General features: G+C 35.8%; 1 protein-coding gene across 1 annotated transcript; it reads right to left on the reverse strand.

Annotated features, from left to right (window-relative positions):
* Positions 1–4,566: 4,566 nt before the first annotated feature.
* Positions 4,567–6,575, reverse strand: LOC111985948 (peroxidase RIP1). The gene is made up of 3 exons (XM_024017589.2): positions 6,208–6,575; positions 5,410–5,604; positions 4,567–5,312 (listed from the first exon to the last, which is right to left on the reverse strand). The coding sequence occupies exons 1-3, from the start codon at positions 6,424–6,426 to the stop codon at positions 4,758–4,760; spliced, it is 969 nt and encodes a 322-aa protein (XP_023873357.1). The 5' UTR covers positions 6,427–6,575; the 3' UTR covers positions 4,567–4,757.
* Between the last annotated feature and the right edge of the window lie 8,662 nt (positions 6,576–15,237).

Genomic DNA, 15,237 nt, shown 5'->3' on the forward strand with positions numbered 1-15,237 from the left:
TCGCGAAAAACACTTAGAAAATTATTCTAGAATCTTACCTTCACAGTGTTTCGCGGCTTGCCTTGGCGACTTACTGGCGACTTGGTTAAGTCGCGAAAAACGCGTGTTTTACGTTTTGAAGACAGTTTTAGAATTGCTTTTCAGTTTTTCCCTCGAAGTTTTGTGACTGTTCACTGTCTTCCCCATTTCTCTTTCAAACACTCCGTGTCTCACTGTAAAAGAATTCATTTTTGCATCATGTCTTCTTCAAACACCAAGAATAAGGTATGGGTTTTCGTTCCCTTATTTCATTCTTACTATGTTAACCTTTACCTTCTTGTGTTGAACATTGCACATGTGCTCTGCGATATATTGTGTTCAAATATGGGTTTGCCTAAAATGGTGATTTTTTTTGTTTGAGGTTATTTTCTTTTGTTGCTGAGTTTATTTTATATCTTGTCTGTGCTTCAGCATGTTTGTCTCTAGTCTGAGCATTGTTCGTTTGATAGAGTTTCTCTTTCTCATTAAACATATGGGTTTGTGATCTATGTGGTGCTCTCTGTATGTGGTTGTGGGTCATTTGTCTATGGTTCTGTGGTCTTTATAGTTTTTGTGCTCCTCGGAATGTTTATGTGCTTCTGTGTGGAGTGTGTTTCATTTTAGCCATTTGTTATCTTGTGGTTGATCTGATTCTTGTGTTTGTGATTAAAGTGAAACTTTCTCATATTCTTAACTGAATCTAATCAAGTTGCTGTTGATTCCCTGCGGTATTGCATTTGGTACTTTGCTATGTGTTTGCTATCTTACAGATGTCTTGACAATCCTCGAAAGGAAAAGAGGTGATGTCAGAAGAAGAAATAGTGCCGTCGCAAAAAGAACACGGTCTTCCTCACAGCCATATACCGAACTCAATATTGAGTTATTCAAAACTCCTCAGCACCTAGTTGCCTACTCCAACATTTTTGACCGGGGAACTCCTATAGTGGAACGGGAGGTCAGATTTGACACTTTGGACACAACTTTTGTCACTCGGATCTTCAAGACAAAAGATTGGGCAGCATTATTCAGAAATTTTGTTGATCCGATGATTGAACTAGTGAAGGAATGTTTCGCTAACACAGTTGATCTTGAGAGTGAACTACATTGTCTGGTAAGAGGAACAGAGTTCATCATTAGTCCAGACACCATAGCTGAACTTCTCAAAATCACACGACCTGCAGATGCCGACCTTACTCCGTATGATGATCGTACTCCAGTGATTCAAGACATTCTCCAAATTCTTGGTCCTGACCATGACATTTCCAGCACCAGCACATCAATTAGTACTACCAAGTTTTCACCTGATTTGACAACATTGAAGCTGATTATGTTTTCAAACCTTTATCCGTTGACTAACACGGTGTATATAAACCTTGGAAGGGCTCAATTTCTATGTGATCTCATCACAGGCACCACCATTGACATCTGTGCCCATATTTATCACATCATAAGAAAGACAGAAACCAGAACAGTAGCACGAGGGTGCCTTCCATTCTGTAGTCTTATTATGAAGTTCGTCTAAGTGAAGGTGTTACTCCTCCCTCAATTAGGAACATGATTGCTCGTCCTCGACTAATCTCTATGTTCACTCTACAGGCCAGCAGAAGTCATTCATCCAAAGCTCCAAAGAGTGCACATCTATTTTCTCCTACTTCCTCTACTCCTGAGCAAGCTTCACCTGTACATGCCACCCATGCGTCACAGCAACCAGGCACTACACAACCACAGTCTGCCCCTCAGCCTGACAAGTTGCAAATGCTCTTTGATAACCTTCACAAACGTCTTAAGGAAATGGAAAAGACCCTCAGAGATGGCCAGAAAGAGCAGTCAGAGAGATTGGTTGTCATGCAGGACCAAATTGATGTGTTAGCAGCTCAAGTTGATGGCATTTTCGCAAAGCTGCAACAGTGACCCTTTGGCCATTCTGGTCAAAAAGGAGGAGAACTTTTAAGGGCAGCTCTTGAGGGGGATTGCTCGTTTTAAGGGGGAGATTTCTTCATCATTTTTTTTTTCAGTTGTTTTTCTATATATAAAACTTTGATAACTCAAAATGCTGTGGTGGTCGTTGTTTATTTCAGCACATATATAGTATATTGTTTTTCAGCTTCAGCACTTTATGTTGTAGTTTGTACCCATTGTTGCTTTTGTAAGCTTTGAGGGTTGTTTCTTGTACTTATGCACTTTTTGTAGGCTTTTATGGTTTGTGCCATGTATTTGCAAAACTTTGCATATGCAGCCTTTGTGCTTTGTGCTTTGGTACTTGTTAATGCCTTGCATTATCTTAAGTACAACACTCTTGTACCCATGTAGGATTGTTCCTAGATGCATATATGTTTGTATGCATTGGTTGAGTGGTGGACTTGCAAATGCTCTGGATGTTCATTCCTTGTGTGAATGAATATAGTAATCACTTTTGCTTAAGTGACTACTGTTGTTGATCTTGCCATGAATTATTGCTTTTATGCTTATGTTCTTTTTCACTTGATCATGCTTATTTTGCTCCATATGCATATTAAGTTTTCTGCATACAATGATATTGGTATGTTATTGTGTTTCAGAAGTTACTTATTCATATATTCAAGAGCTTTATAGAATCTAGAGTTAGGCGTGAGTGAGTTTTCCAATTGTTCCCAACTCACGTTTAAGTCTAGAGTCTGTTGTAGGGTTTTGTCATGGAATAGCCAAAGGGGGAGATTGTAAGGTTGAATTTAATCAACCATTTAATTGGCTTTATTCTGTGACCAATTTGCTTGTAATTTAGCACTTAGTAACCCTGTATTTAGGTGGAAAAATTGTAAGGGTAGTGTGTGAGAAGATGTGAAGAAAAGCTCAAGAGTATGCAAGAAAAATAGAGGTTCGCAGTTAGGGCTCGTGGGTGGATCACGACTGGCAAGCCGCTAAAAGCTGGCACGTGAGAGGCACACTGGGAAGCTGAAGGGTCGCGCCAGCTGTCACGCTACAGGACAAAAGTCCCAGGCTGGCCAGGCCATTACGACGTGACTTGAACTCGCGACTTGGACAAGCCGCGAGACCAAGTCGCCAATTTGCCCTGTTTGGCAAAAACTGACGTTTTGCATTCCCTTCTCACCCTACTATATATACACCCTTATACCCATCATATTGAGAGAGCTTCCAGAGAGAATTTTGTGAGAGAAAACCCTAAAGAAAAACAAGATTGCCTCATCCCCAATCTTCATCTTAAGAGACTCTACGAATTCCTCTACTCTCTTCCTCTCCATTGTCATACCCTTGAGAGGTTATTTACCAAACCTTTATCTCACCATACCCACGTCTGTGAGAAGGTCCATTTGGTGCTTAGGGAAGCAGTTTGGGAAGGAACCAATATACATTGGTTGATGCTATGGTCAAGTAGCGGAATCCGGGAAGTTAAAGAAGAAATAGGTTCGGCGTAACCTCGTTGGAGCAAAAAGCTTAGAGGGCTTAGGTTCTTGGGTAGATTAGGCTTGGAGGGTCTTCTGCTGTTCATGTATCCCAACTATATTCTTTAGTGGATTTTATCACCGCTTGGAGGGCGGCGGAGAGGTTTTACGCCGAGGACTTCGGTTTTCTCTTCGATAACATATCGTGTGTTGTCCGTGTGTTTGCATCTCTCTTTCCTTTATCTTTGCCTTGTATTTACTGCTGTGGATGTGTTTATATTTGGCTTAGATTGTTTTATCAATTCTGTTATAAGCTTGTTATCATATTCCGCACATTAATTGTTTGATATAAAGCTTGAATTGGTATTTTTGTAATTTGGGGGGTCTAAACGTTCAAGGGTGTTTCATACCCATTTTGAACTTTTAGGTATGACAATGGAGAGGAAGAGAGTAGAGGAATTTGTAGAGACTCTAAGGTAAAGATTATGGATGAATCAATCTTGTTTTTCTCTAGGGTTTCTCTCAAAAATTCTCTCTGGAAGCTCTCTCAATTTAGTAGGTATAAGGGTCTATATATAGTGGTATGTGTTTGGAATACGAAGAGTCAGTTTTTGCCAAACAGGGCTGATTGGCAGCTTGGCCTTGCGACTGGTCTGAGTCGTGAGTTCAAGCCGTGAGATAATGGCCAGACCAGCCTGAGAATTTTGTCCTGTAGTGCGACAGCTGGCGCGACCCTTCAACTCCCCTGTGTGCACATGTGCCTGCAGTTGGCGGCTTGCCAGTCGCGAGTCAGTCGCGAGTCCTAGCTGCAAATCTCTGCCTTCTTGCACATACTTGAGCTTTTCTTCACTCTCTTCACACACTACCCTTATATGAATCCCACCTAAATACAGGGTTACTAAATGCTAAATTACAAGTAAATTGGTATAGAATAAAGCCAACAAAATGGTTGATAAATTTCAACCTTACAGATTTTATACAAAACTGTGATTCCTGAAAGTTACGGTATTCTTATGATTATGATTTTGTATAAAACTTTCGGTATTCTTATGATTTTTTATAAACCTAAAGTTGACCAAAAGGTCTGTAAACTGTATGCTAATTTTAACTTTGTAAGCATCAACTTAGAAATAAATTCGCATAAAAAAAAAGAAGAAAAAAGAAGAACTTAGAAATAAATACTAGTGTCATTATTTTCAATTACATAACAAAAGTAGTACACACTTGAGATGCCATTAACATGGATAGTTAGAAAAAGAAAAACAGCAAATGATTGTTAAAATCTGGTGGGCAAATTTTACAGTTGCCACTTTATTGAAAGAGGATTGAATATGCTGGAATAAAGTTCATTCTTTTGTTTTAGTTGACTCTCCTGCAGTTCAACCTGATCTCTCCTAAATTGCCAGTGAGAGGTTTCATATTACCCATCTTGATCATGGAAACACCAAAGTCTTTAGCAAAACCTCGAGGGTGGTTACTGTAGTACTGCACTAGCTTATCACTGTCACTACCGTTATTCTTGAAGAGCTCCTGATCAGAATGAAGGAGGCCCTTATTTTTCAGCAAAGCCTTGTAGTACACTCTATCAAATTTCGTTGTAGTTGCATCCAGTGGCTCTGTGTTGTTATCTCCTCCATTTACAGGGCACCCTTGTTGCATGGAGGCTGCAAAGCTTTTGTCAATGTTGGTATCATTGTAAATCCTAGCACGGAAAGTGGTGCACCTAGCAAGTCCTATGCTGTGGCCCCCTGAGAGGACAACAAGGTCTTTCAAGTCTAGCCCATGAGCTTGAAAGTTAGAGATAAGCTGAGAGAAGCTGAAAAATGGGGGTGGAAGATTGGTATTTGCGTCGTTCCTGCTTGCATTTCTTGCGTCTCTTCTGCCTAATAATACTTTGTAGAAACTTCCTCCCAACTAAAACACAAAGCACAAGAATAAGATATATTAAGACTTTATATTAAGAAATTTAATATATCTCCATGGAATAGAAGATTATTATATCAACACTCACAATTCGAACAGAATCACGAGCTGCCACAGCTAAGATATCTGCACATGAAACCACACTGGCTTTGCAATATTTGTCAACTGCTGCTTTGATTTCATCGACAACATCAAAACCCCTAAGTGAATTCAAATTTGGAAACGCTGTCTTCTCACCAGTGAAGTTTGCTGTGTCATCTAGCAGATTTGATCCATCACAACCCTGTCATTGCAAACACGTCTTGAGCATTCAAGAATATGGTTTAATTACTTAAAAATTAATTACTAGTAACTTAGACTTTGTAGTTGGTAAGTTAATCCTACATCCCTTTTCCTCATCCAAGCCCCGTTTGTTTTTTGTTCACCTTTCTGTATATTATGTACCATAAGGCTCAAAGTCATCTTAGGTCGATGTAATCTTCTCCAGTGTGCTTTAGAAACAACATCAGGCCAAATTTTCAATTATTTCTTGCACCAAATTGGAGTAATTTATATGGAATTATATATTTAAAATATGGTATCGAGAACATCAACTTCATTGTTCCTGAACAGTAATTGACTAGTTTCATTGACCTGCAAACAATGGAAATAAGCCAGAAAATAATGTAATGCTTTACTCACCTAGTCGAATGTTATTTCTTGTCTAAGACATGGCCAAGTAATTAGTACTACAAGCACTGACCAGATGCCACTGCTAGTTGAGGTATGGATGAGTTTTTAGAAAGAAGTTTAAGCCCAAGCAAATGCCTAGTGCAAAAAAGAAGCTAAACATATCTAATGGAACAATAAGAAGCAAATCTTAAGGAAAAACCCACATCACACTTACGTTAACAAAGCAATCATGGAAGTGAAGGCGAAGTAGTGATGCTCCCATGCGTGGTTCGCGAATAATAGCCCGCTTGACAACTGATCTTATGACAGGCAATGCCCGAGGGCATACTTTCTGGTAAAAATCAGCACTTAATTGTGCAGATGTATTTGTAGGGATCAGAATGGCAGCAAAAGCAAATATAACACATACTAGAAGAGATTGAAGAGCAGCCATGGGTAATATTACTATTAGCCCAGGTACTTCTTCCAAATTGGTGTCCAATTAAGGCTATGAAGTATGTGTTTATATAGAGGGAATATCACACCATTAGTCTACTGGTTTCCTTCATTTTCATAATATTTTTTAGTTGCTATATGATGATTCTTTAACTAAAGAATGCTAGCTAGCAGGATCAATGAGCATGCATTATGTATCATGTTTTCGTGGAGACCTTGGGGATGGGATAATAACTATTTTAGTACCATTGACTAAAAACAAAGTCTGTCCTTTTTAAAATTTTTTGTTTTTATTTTTTAAACGTTGCGATCCTAGTATATAATTCAGGATATGATCAAATAAATAAATTATATAATGTTATACTGTGCCGGTTGAATGCCTTATTGAGGCCTCAATTCTTGAACTTATTGTATACACCCTGTCCAATGTTTCTTTACAAAAAAAGAAAAAAAGAAAAAGAAAAAGAAGAAATCACCGTTTTTGAAAAAACAATTGACAAAGCGTGTTCTATCAAAATAAATAAATAAATAAATAAAGACGTGGTGGGATTCACATCCGCATAAGTGAACAAAAAACAATGGTAGAAATACGATTATACATGTTTTATAAGAATTTTTTAATCTTTTTTTAAACCGCATATATAAAATTATGCCTTCCATCCCTAACGTAGAATATACAGTACATGCATTTCTGGAGTAGCAGGCGCGCAGGAAGTCACAATGCAAGATCAAAGTAGAGGCCATCGGGATAACAATGTCAAAATTACATGAAATTTGGCAGGTTGAAGGGAAACAGTATTCTGATCTAGATTCATAAATCATGAACACCACCAAAATTTAGGCTAATTCCTTCACTAAGGTCTCGAAAATAGTGTTTTTGCTATTTATAGCAATATTTGTTTTTCTTTAATAACTTTTAGTTTAAAAGTTAGTATAAAGCCCCGTCTGTTTTAGGACGACCCTTAAAGTTAGTAGTTTATGATTTTGCATTTAACTCAATTTTGCTATTTTTGGTAAATTTCAATATTTTGTCACCTAATCACGTAATTAGTGCGAATTAGGGTTTTTAGAAGTTTTTCTCAGTATTTATATGTTTTGTAGCCATCAAAGGTAAATTAGACTATCATCAATAAACACAAACTTTTGTCAAATTATTTCTCTGGTGGATTCCAGTTTTCTTCTCCTTGTGGATTCAGGGAAACCTCTCGTGAATTCAAGATTTACGACCAGTAACTAACAGTTTAGTTTTTGTTCCATTAAGAGAGCATTATATGTACTTTCTTTAGGCTTATGCGATATCAACCCCCATTTGATTGGTCTTGCACTTTAAGTGGCATTGGTAATGAAGTAAAATAAATAAATAAATAAAAAAGAAACAAAGTTTGGCTTAAAACTTGGTTGTAGCCATAGTTGTTGTTAGGTTCTAAGACTTTAGGAATTAATGTATTAGAAATTCAATTTGTAATATGTTGGCAAACCATGATCAAAACATAGAGTCTAGGATTAGGCTTGCTCAAAGTGTGTTTAGTTGTAAAGTTGGAATTGAGTGATTGCAGAAATTATTGGAAAAAATTTGCAAGGTTCGATCGATCGAAAATTAGACTCAATCGATCGAAACACATGCAAATTTACTTTTTTGCAGAAACTCCAATTCAGCCTAAGCTCGTTTGACATGTAGGGTTTTGTGTTTTATTCCAAGTATAAAAAGAAAAACCCTAGCTACATTTTAGTAGTCTTGTGAGAGTTGTGTATTGAATCTTCTATGAGATCTAAAGGTGTTTACCTTCATACACACATAGAGTTGTCAAGATCAAGATTTGCATCAAGAACTTGATGATCTCTTCAGTTGCTGTATAAAGAACTTTAAAGAAGATTTGAAACTTTCGAGTGGAATCTCAAAGTTACAAGTACGAGAACTTGTGATTGCAGTAGATCAAAGAAAGAAGTAGTCCGTGAACTTGGAACTGTCACATGATTGTGATAGTAAGTTTTCTACTCGAGGAAGTAATAGGATGTTAGTGGTCTAAGTTCTATTGTAAAAACTTTAAATATTTTATAGTAGATCTATTTTACCTTGAGGATAGCTAGGTTAAATCCTCAGATTTTTTACCGATTAGGTTTTCCTGAGTTATCATATCGTTTTGTTCTTTACTTTTCCACATTATTTACATGATATGATTTTATTGTGTTAATCTAGAATTGAATAATTTATCTAAGTAATCACTTGGCTAAATAATTAGGTTAAACAACTTATGTTAAAGGGTCTAAAAACGTACACGTGGTATCAAAGCAGGTTAGCTCTTGTGTTTTTAGATCTTTTGATCTAAGAGTTAATCCTTGACCCCTATTTTCATGGAACACGGTCACTCTTTTGTGATTCCACTTCACTTTAACGGGAACAATTATGCCTACTAGAAAGTAAGGATAAAAGTATTCTTGAAATCTATTGATGAGAGAGTTTGGAACTCCATTGAATATAGATGGGAGAAACTAACTATTCCTATAAGCAAGTGGTCAACTTCTCAAAAAGAGGCAGCCGTTTTTAATAGCAAAGCCATGAATACTATTTTTAATGCTGTTTCTATGGAAGAATTCAAGAGAATCTCAAATGTTGAGGTTGTTCATACTACATGGAATATTCTCCAAACTATGCATAAAGGCACAAAAGCAGTTAAGATTAATAAATTGTAGCAGTTAAATACTATATTTGAAAGCATTAGAATGTTTGAAGATGAATATTTCGATGAATTCTATGCTAAACTTAATGATAATGTTAACTCTGCTTATAATTTGGGTGAAATTTATTATCAAATTAAGATTGTTAGGAAGATTCTTAGATCCTTAACTGAGGACTTTAGACCCAAAGTGAATGCCATTACTGAAAGCAAGGATATGGACTCCATCACTATTGATAAGCTTGTAGGATCTCTTCAGTCCTATGAGTTAGACCTACCCAAGTCAAACAAATCCAAATCAATGGCTCTTAAGTCAGTTGATGATATTGATGGGAATTGATTTGATGATGAACACTCTTCTACAGATTACCAAGAACTTTAGGAACTTTTTTAGGAATAAAAATAGAAGGGCAAAAGGTAAAAACAATGTTGAACATAGAAATTATAAGAGGAATGAACCCACTAAAGTGAATAATACTGATAAATCGAAAGAGAAAGTTGGTCAAACTTCTAGTAATTCACTAGGTCAACAATGTTTTGGTTGTCAAGGGTATGGTCATGTGAAATCTGAATGTCCTACATTCTTGAGGTCAAAGGTTAAAACTATGGTTGTAACCCTTAGTGATGATGAAGTTTCTGATCACAAGTCTGGTAGTGATGAAGATGGAAACTTCATTATTTTCACAGCTATTGTTGTAGTTGATGAAAGTGTTGTGATTGAAGAGAACCCTTCTGATGGGGAACTCTCTGAGTGTGCTAATTTGCAAGAAGCTTTTAATAAGCTATGCAAGGTTGCTGCAAAGGATGCAATGAGTGTAGACTTTGGTTTAAAGAAGATTGCCTCCCTTGAACTTGATAAGAAAAACTTGTTGCTGAAATTGCTTGATGCTAATAATTTGATTGATAAGGTGAAGACTGAAACCATGATGTTGCTTGATAAGATAAAGAACTTAGAGCTAGAATTATTAGCTGCTAGAGAACAAACAAATAGATTTGCTAGTTCTAAACTTGATCACATGTTGAGTGTTCAGAAGTCTACCTTAGACAAAACTGGTCTAGGTTTTGTAGACAGCATCTCAGTGTCTGAAACTCATTTCACAAACTTTGTTTCTTCTTCTAAGCCCCCTAAGAGTGAAATTGTCAAATCAGTAGAAATTACACCACTTCCTAGGAAGATTAGGGTTGGTCTTAAAGAGTCTAAGCCTGAGAATCCTAACCTCCCTATGGATAAGAAGTATGATAGACCTTTGTGAGTTTGTCATTTTTGTGGAAAGGCTGGGTATACCCGCCCAAACTGTTTCAAGTTGCAAGCTGCAAAGCGAGCAAATAAATCAAGAGTACCTGTGCCTCAAGCACAAGATCCTATTGTACTTATTGGTAAATTGATAAAGGCTTTAAACCTTTATACCAATCCTAGAGTTGCACATCATTCTAATATGAATATTAACTCCAATGTCAGAGTTGTATCTAAGAAGTTTTGGATGCAAAAGGCTCAATCTAATTGAGTCTTTCTGACATGGGCCTTGTGCTTCATCCCAATACTCTTTATGACCATTCTTCTTCTTGTTTTAGGATTTGCATTGCATTACATTCATGCATTTCATGATAGGTTGTTTTTGTTTTTGTTTTGGTTTGTTTGTTTGTTTGTTTGTTTTTCTTTCCTTAAAAAAAAAAGAAAAAAGAAAAAAAGAAAAATGGGGAAAGAGAGATGTGTTTTGTATTATATATCTTGGATTTGTAATCAAGGTTGGCCTATTATCTTTATATAACATGATGTGTACCTTGTTTAGCTTGGATGAGCTTATTTTTCTACACTTTGCTAGTTTTAGCTATGTAGTGCATGTTGTGTGGGAGTTGTTTATAGTTTTTTATCACATGATCTTGATTTTGAAGTCACATGTTTTTGATTGTTAGGACTAAAACGTAAAGAGAAAGGCCTAAATAACTATCTCATTACTGTTTACTAGCCAAGTATGAACACCTTAGTGCATATCATAAGATTTTGTGCTTGGATGAGCTTATTTTTCTACACTTTGCTAGTTTTAGCTATGTAGTGCATGTTGTGTGGGAGTTGTTTATAGTTTTTGATCACACGATCTTGATTTTGAAGTCACATGCTTTTGATTGTTAGGACTAGAACCTAAAGAGAAAGGCATAAACAACAATCTCACTACTGTTTACTAGCCAAGTATGAACACCTTAGTGCATATCATAAGATTTTGTACTCGAGAAAGTGTAGCACTTGCACAAAAAGAACATAAGGTGTAGCCTTGGATTAATAATAAAATTTTAGTGTACATTATTGTGCTATAATAAATATGACACAAAGAAATAAAATTGGTGTACATTATGTGGCTTAAATAACAATTTCACAATAAAATAAAAATGGTGTGGACATTAAGAGGCAAAATAAAGAAAATTACATGATTATAAGCTTGTTTTCTAAGAGATGTGAGAGTTATATGATGTAACTCTTTAGGTGATGGTTACTTTCAAACTTATGTAATGAATAATGTAAAAATTGTGATTAATTGCTATCTACATATCACCTTACATGTATCTCATGCTATTATTAGTTACACACACTATACAAGTTATTCTTTGCTAAACTTTGTACATGAAATTGTGTGTGAAGTTGGTTTGGCCATTCAAAATTATATGTTCCTTGATTTTGATACAAGATTTGTTTATTGTTTGAGTTTTGGGGATAAAAGTGTGAAAATCTTGTTTTTGGAAGATCTGGGTTGAATTCAAGTGTTTTTGGAAAAATTTTAAACTCATAGTCATGCATTTCATTCATAAAATAAAGTGGTTTGAGTGGTTTCTGCATAAAACTTACTTTGTTTTTCAAAATTTTCAAATTTCAAGATTTTTGATCTATCGAAGCTGTTATTCGACCGATCAAAAATGCAATTAAAAATTTGATTTGAATCTGCCTGGCTCGATTGATGCTCAATTAGTGCTTGATCAATCGAATCTATTTTTCGATGGATTGAAGCCCAATTTCGATCGATCGAAATTAAAAAGTTGAGTTTTATAAAAAGCTTCTCCTCACGTGTTCTTCACTGTTTCAAAAGATTTTTCAAACTTTTTCTCAATTTCTCTCTTTGACCAATCCAATCTAAAGGATTTTTGTTGTTTTCTTCCACAAATTTCTCAAAGGTTTTTTTCCTCAAGCATTGATAAGTCTTTTATACCCTTTGTTTTTTAACTTAATCACATGTTTCATGCATTCTTATGCAATTTTTTTTTTTTTTTTAATTTGTACATAGCAATTTAGGGATTTTTGTTCATTTCAATTGTTTTTAATCAATTTTGTTCAATGGGTTTTTGTTATTAGATTCTATAAACATGATTCCTATGCATTAATTTGGTTAATTTGTTGGTTTAAGAACAATTGAAATTTCTAGGGCTTGGAACTTTGCAAAATTGGGGATTTTGTTCAATTGAGTTTGATTTAATGAAATTGAGTTGTGATATTGATAAATTAATTCATTGTATGATGTTTCCTAACTAGTATAATGGTTAATTTGTCAATTTGGTTTAATTTTTGAAATTGGGTTTTTCAAAATTTTGGGTTTTTGGACTAAAACTCTATGCTTAAGTCAATTGTTGGTTTATAAAGTAAAATTGAACAAATTTCAATGCATTAGAGCATGCATCATATGTGCATTCATCCCATGCATCATATAGATTGTTATTTAGTGATATTTTTGTGCTCTAACCAACACCCCTTCTACTCCTGAGTTTAGGTTTAGATCCATGAAAAACCAAGAAAACTATGAGAAGCTTTTTATATTTAGACCAGTATGGGCTGAGTGTAAGGTGATTTTAGATGAGTTTGATCATGAGATACGTAGGAATTTTGAGCGTAGGGGTTGATTACCACTTTTAGAGGTTGAACATCCTACTTCGGCTACTTTGATTAGAGAGTTCTACTCAAACCTCTCTGTTCACTCTGATGATTCCAACATTCAGTTTGTGAAGAGTTGGATAAGGGGTGAAGAGTATGTCATTATTCCTGCTGTAGTGGCCTCTGCTCTTGGTGTACCTTTGGTATAGCAGCCCATGTACCTTTACACTGAGATCCCTCCCCTTGATGACATTATATCATTTTTCACTAGTACTTTCATTAGTTAGGGTACTGATCCTCGTGCCACTTCTCATGAGCTTACTGAGCTCAATTATCTGTTTTTGAGGATTTCTTGTCATAATATATGCCTATATCTCATCTTCATACTATTCCCATTGAGAGGTACGTTTTTGTACGCTCTCGTCATCGATGCTCATATGAGTTTTCCCACTCTTTTCATTCGCTCACTTGTTGAGGTTCATAGGAGTAGTGCCAAATCCCATGATTGATTTTTTCCGGTTTTTATTCATACGATTCTGTTAGACTTAGGTTTAGAGGATTTTCCCACATCCAGGCATGTACATATCATAGCTTCTATAGGTGCCACCTTCCTTAGGCAAAGAGCAGCTCAATTGAAAGCTAGCTTTAAGCACCCTAGAGTCGAGTCTTCTACAGGTGATGCATCTAGGCCTCCTCCATCTGGTGACCCTACTGCTGAGGAGTATGTAGACCCTACAAGTGGCGCAAGGACAGCTTCTGTTGGATGTGCTCAATGAGCTTCATGCTTTATGAGCAGATTTGGTGGATGCTAGAGGTTCTACTCCACCATCACCACCCTTTGATGAGTCATGATTGCCCTTTGGGAATTTGTCACAAAAAGGGGGAGTACATACACATGGAGGTAAGGGGAGATTGGAGATTGTAGATTGTATCTAAGAGCTCATTTGTTGTATTTTGTTTTTGGCTTTGATGTATTTCTTTTTATGTTTTGTATATGTTAGGGGGAGACATTATGCTTTATGTTTATGTGCTTTTATTGTTTCTTGTTTCACATATGGTACATTGATTATTGATTTATATTATGAGATTATTCATGGTATATGTCTTTTATTTTATGTTTGGTGAAATCAAGAATGTTAAATTGTTTTTACTTGTATTTTCCACACATGCATTTATGTGTTTGTTGAGTGTTTCAGGAATTTACAAGTTAATTCAATCGTGGTTATTGTCTGCTTTAGCAACTGATAGATAGTGGTTTAGGTTGAATTGTATTTAATTTTTTTTTTTTTTGAAATTTGAATGGGCTGCTTTTACTTTGAGCATTTTACTTTTTCTAATGTGTTTTGTCACAGATTGCCAAAGGGGGAGTTTGTTAGGTTTTAAGACTTTAGGAACTAATGTATTAGAATTTCAATTTGTAATATGTTGGCAAACCATGATCAAAACATAGAGTCTAGGTTTAGGCTTGCTCAAAGTGTGTTTAATTGTAAAATTGAAATCGAGTGATTGCAGAAATTATTGGACAAAATCTGCAAGGCTCGATCAATTGAATTTTAGAATCGATCGATTGAAACATGTGCAAATTTATTTTTTTAGAAATTCCAATTCAGCCCAAGCCCGTTTGATGTATAGGACTTTGTGTTTTATTTTAATTATAAAAGGAAAAACCCTAGCTACGTTTTAGTGGTCTTTTGAGAGTTGTGTATTGAATCTTTTGCGAGATCTAGAGCTGTTTACCTTCATACACACACATAGAGTTGTCAAGATCAAGATTTGCATCAAGTAGGAGAACTTGTGGTTGCAATAGATCAAAGAAAGAAGTAGTCCGTGGAATCGGAGCTGTCATGTGGTTGTGGTAGTAAGTTTTCTACTCGAGGTAGCAATAGGATGTTAGTGGTTTAAGTTCTATTATAAAAACTTCAATTCTTTCATAGTGGATTTGTTTTACCTTAAGGATAGCTAGGTTAAATCGTCCCCAGGATTTTTACTGGTTAGGTTTTCTTGGGTTATCATATCGTTGTGTTCTTCATTTTTCCACATTATTTACATGATATGATTTTATTGTGTTAACCTGGAACTGAATAATATATCTAAGTAATCACAGCCGCGAGTTTCTGCATTCTTGCACAATCTCGAGCATTTCTTCACACTCTCTCATTCACTACCCTTACATGATTCCCACCTAAATACAGGGTTACTAATTACTAAATTACAAGCAAATTTGGCACGGAATAAAGCCAATACAACGGTTGATTAAATTCAACCTTACAGAACTGTTCTG

Source organism: Quercus suber, unplaced genomic scaffold (assembly GCF_002906115.3).
Source record: "Quercus suber isolate HL8 unplaced genomic scaffold, Cork oak 2.0 scaffold_108, whole genome shotgun sequence".
Taxonomy (NCBI): Eukaryota; Viridiplantae; Streptophyta; class Magnoliopsida; order Fagales; family Fagaceae; genus Quercus; species Quercus suber.

Excerpts from the sequence above, each read along its gene's own strand:
- LOC111985948 (XM_024017589.2), bottom strand. The coding sequence starts at position 6,426 with ATGGCTGCTCTTCAATCTCTTCTAGTATGTGTTATATTTGCTTTTGCT. Across the intron at positions 5,605-6,207 it reads TCCATGATTGCTTTGTTAAC|GGTTGTGATGGATCAAATCT; the intron begins GTAAGTGTGATG and ends TTGCAATGACAG. Across the intron at positions 5,313-5,409 it reads CTCGTGATTCTGTTCGAATT|TTGGGAGGAAGTTTCTACAA; the intron begins GTGAGTGTTGAT and ends TTTGTGTTTTAG.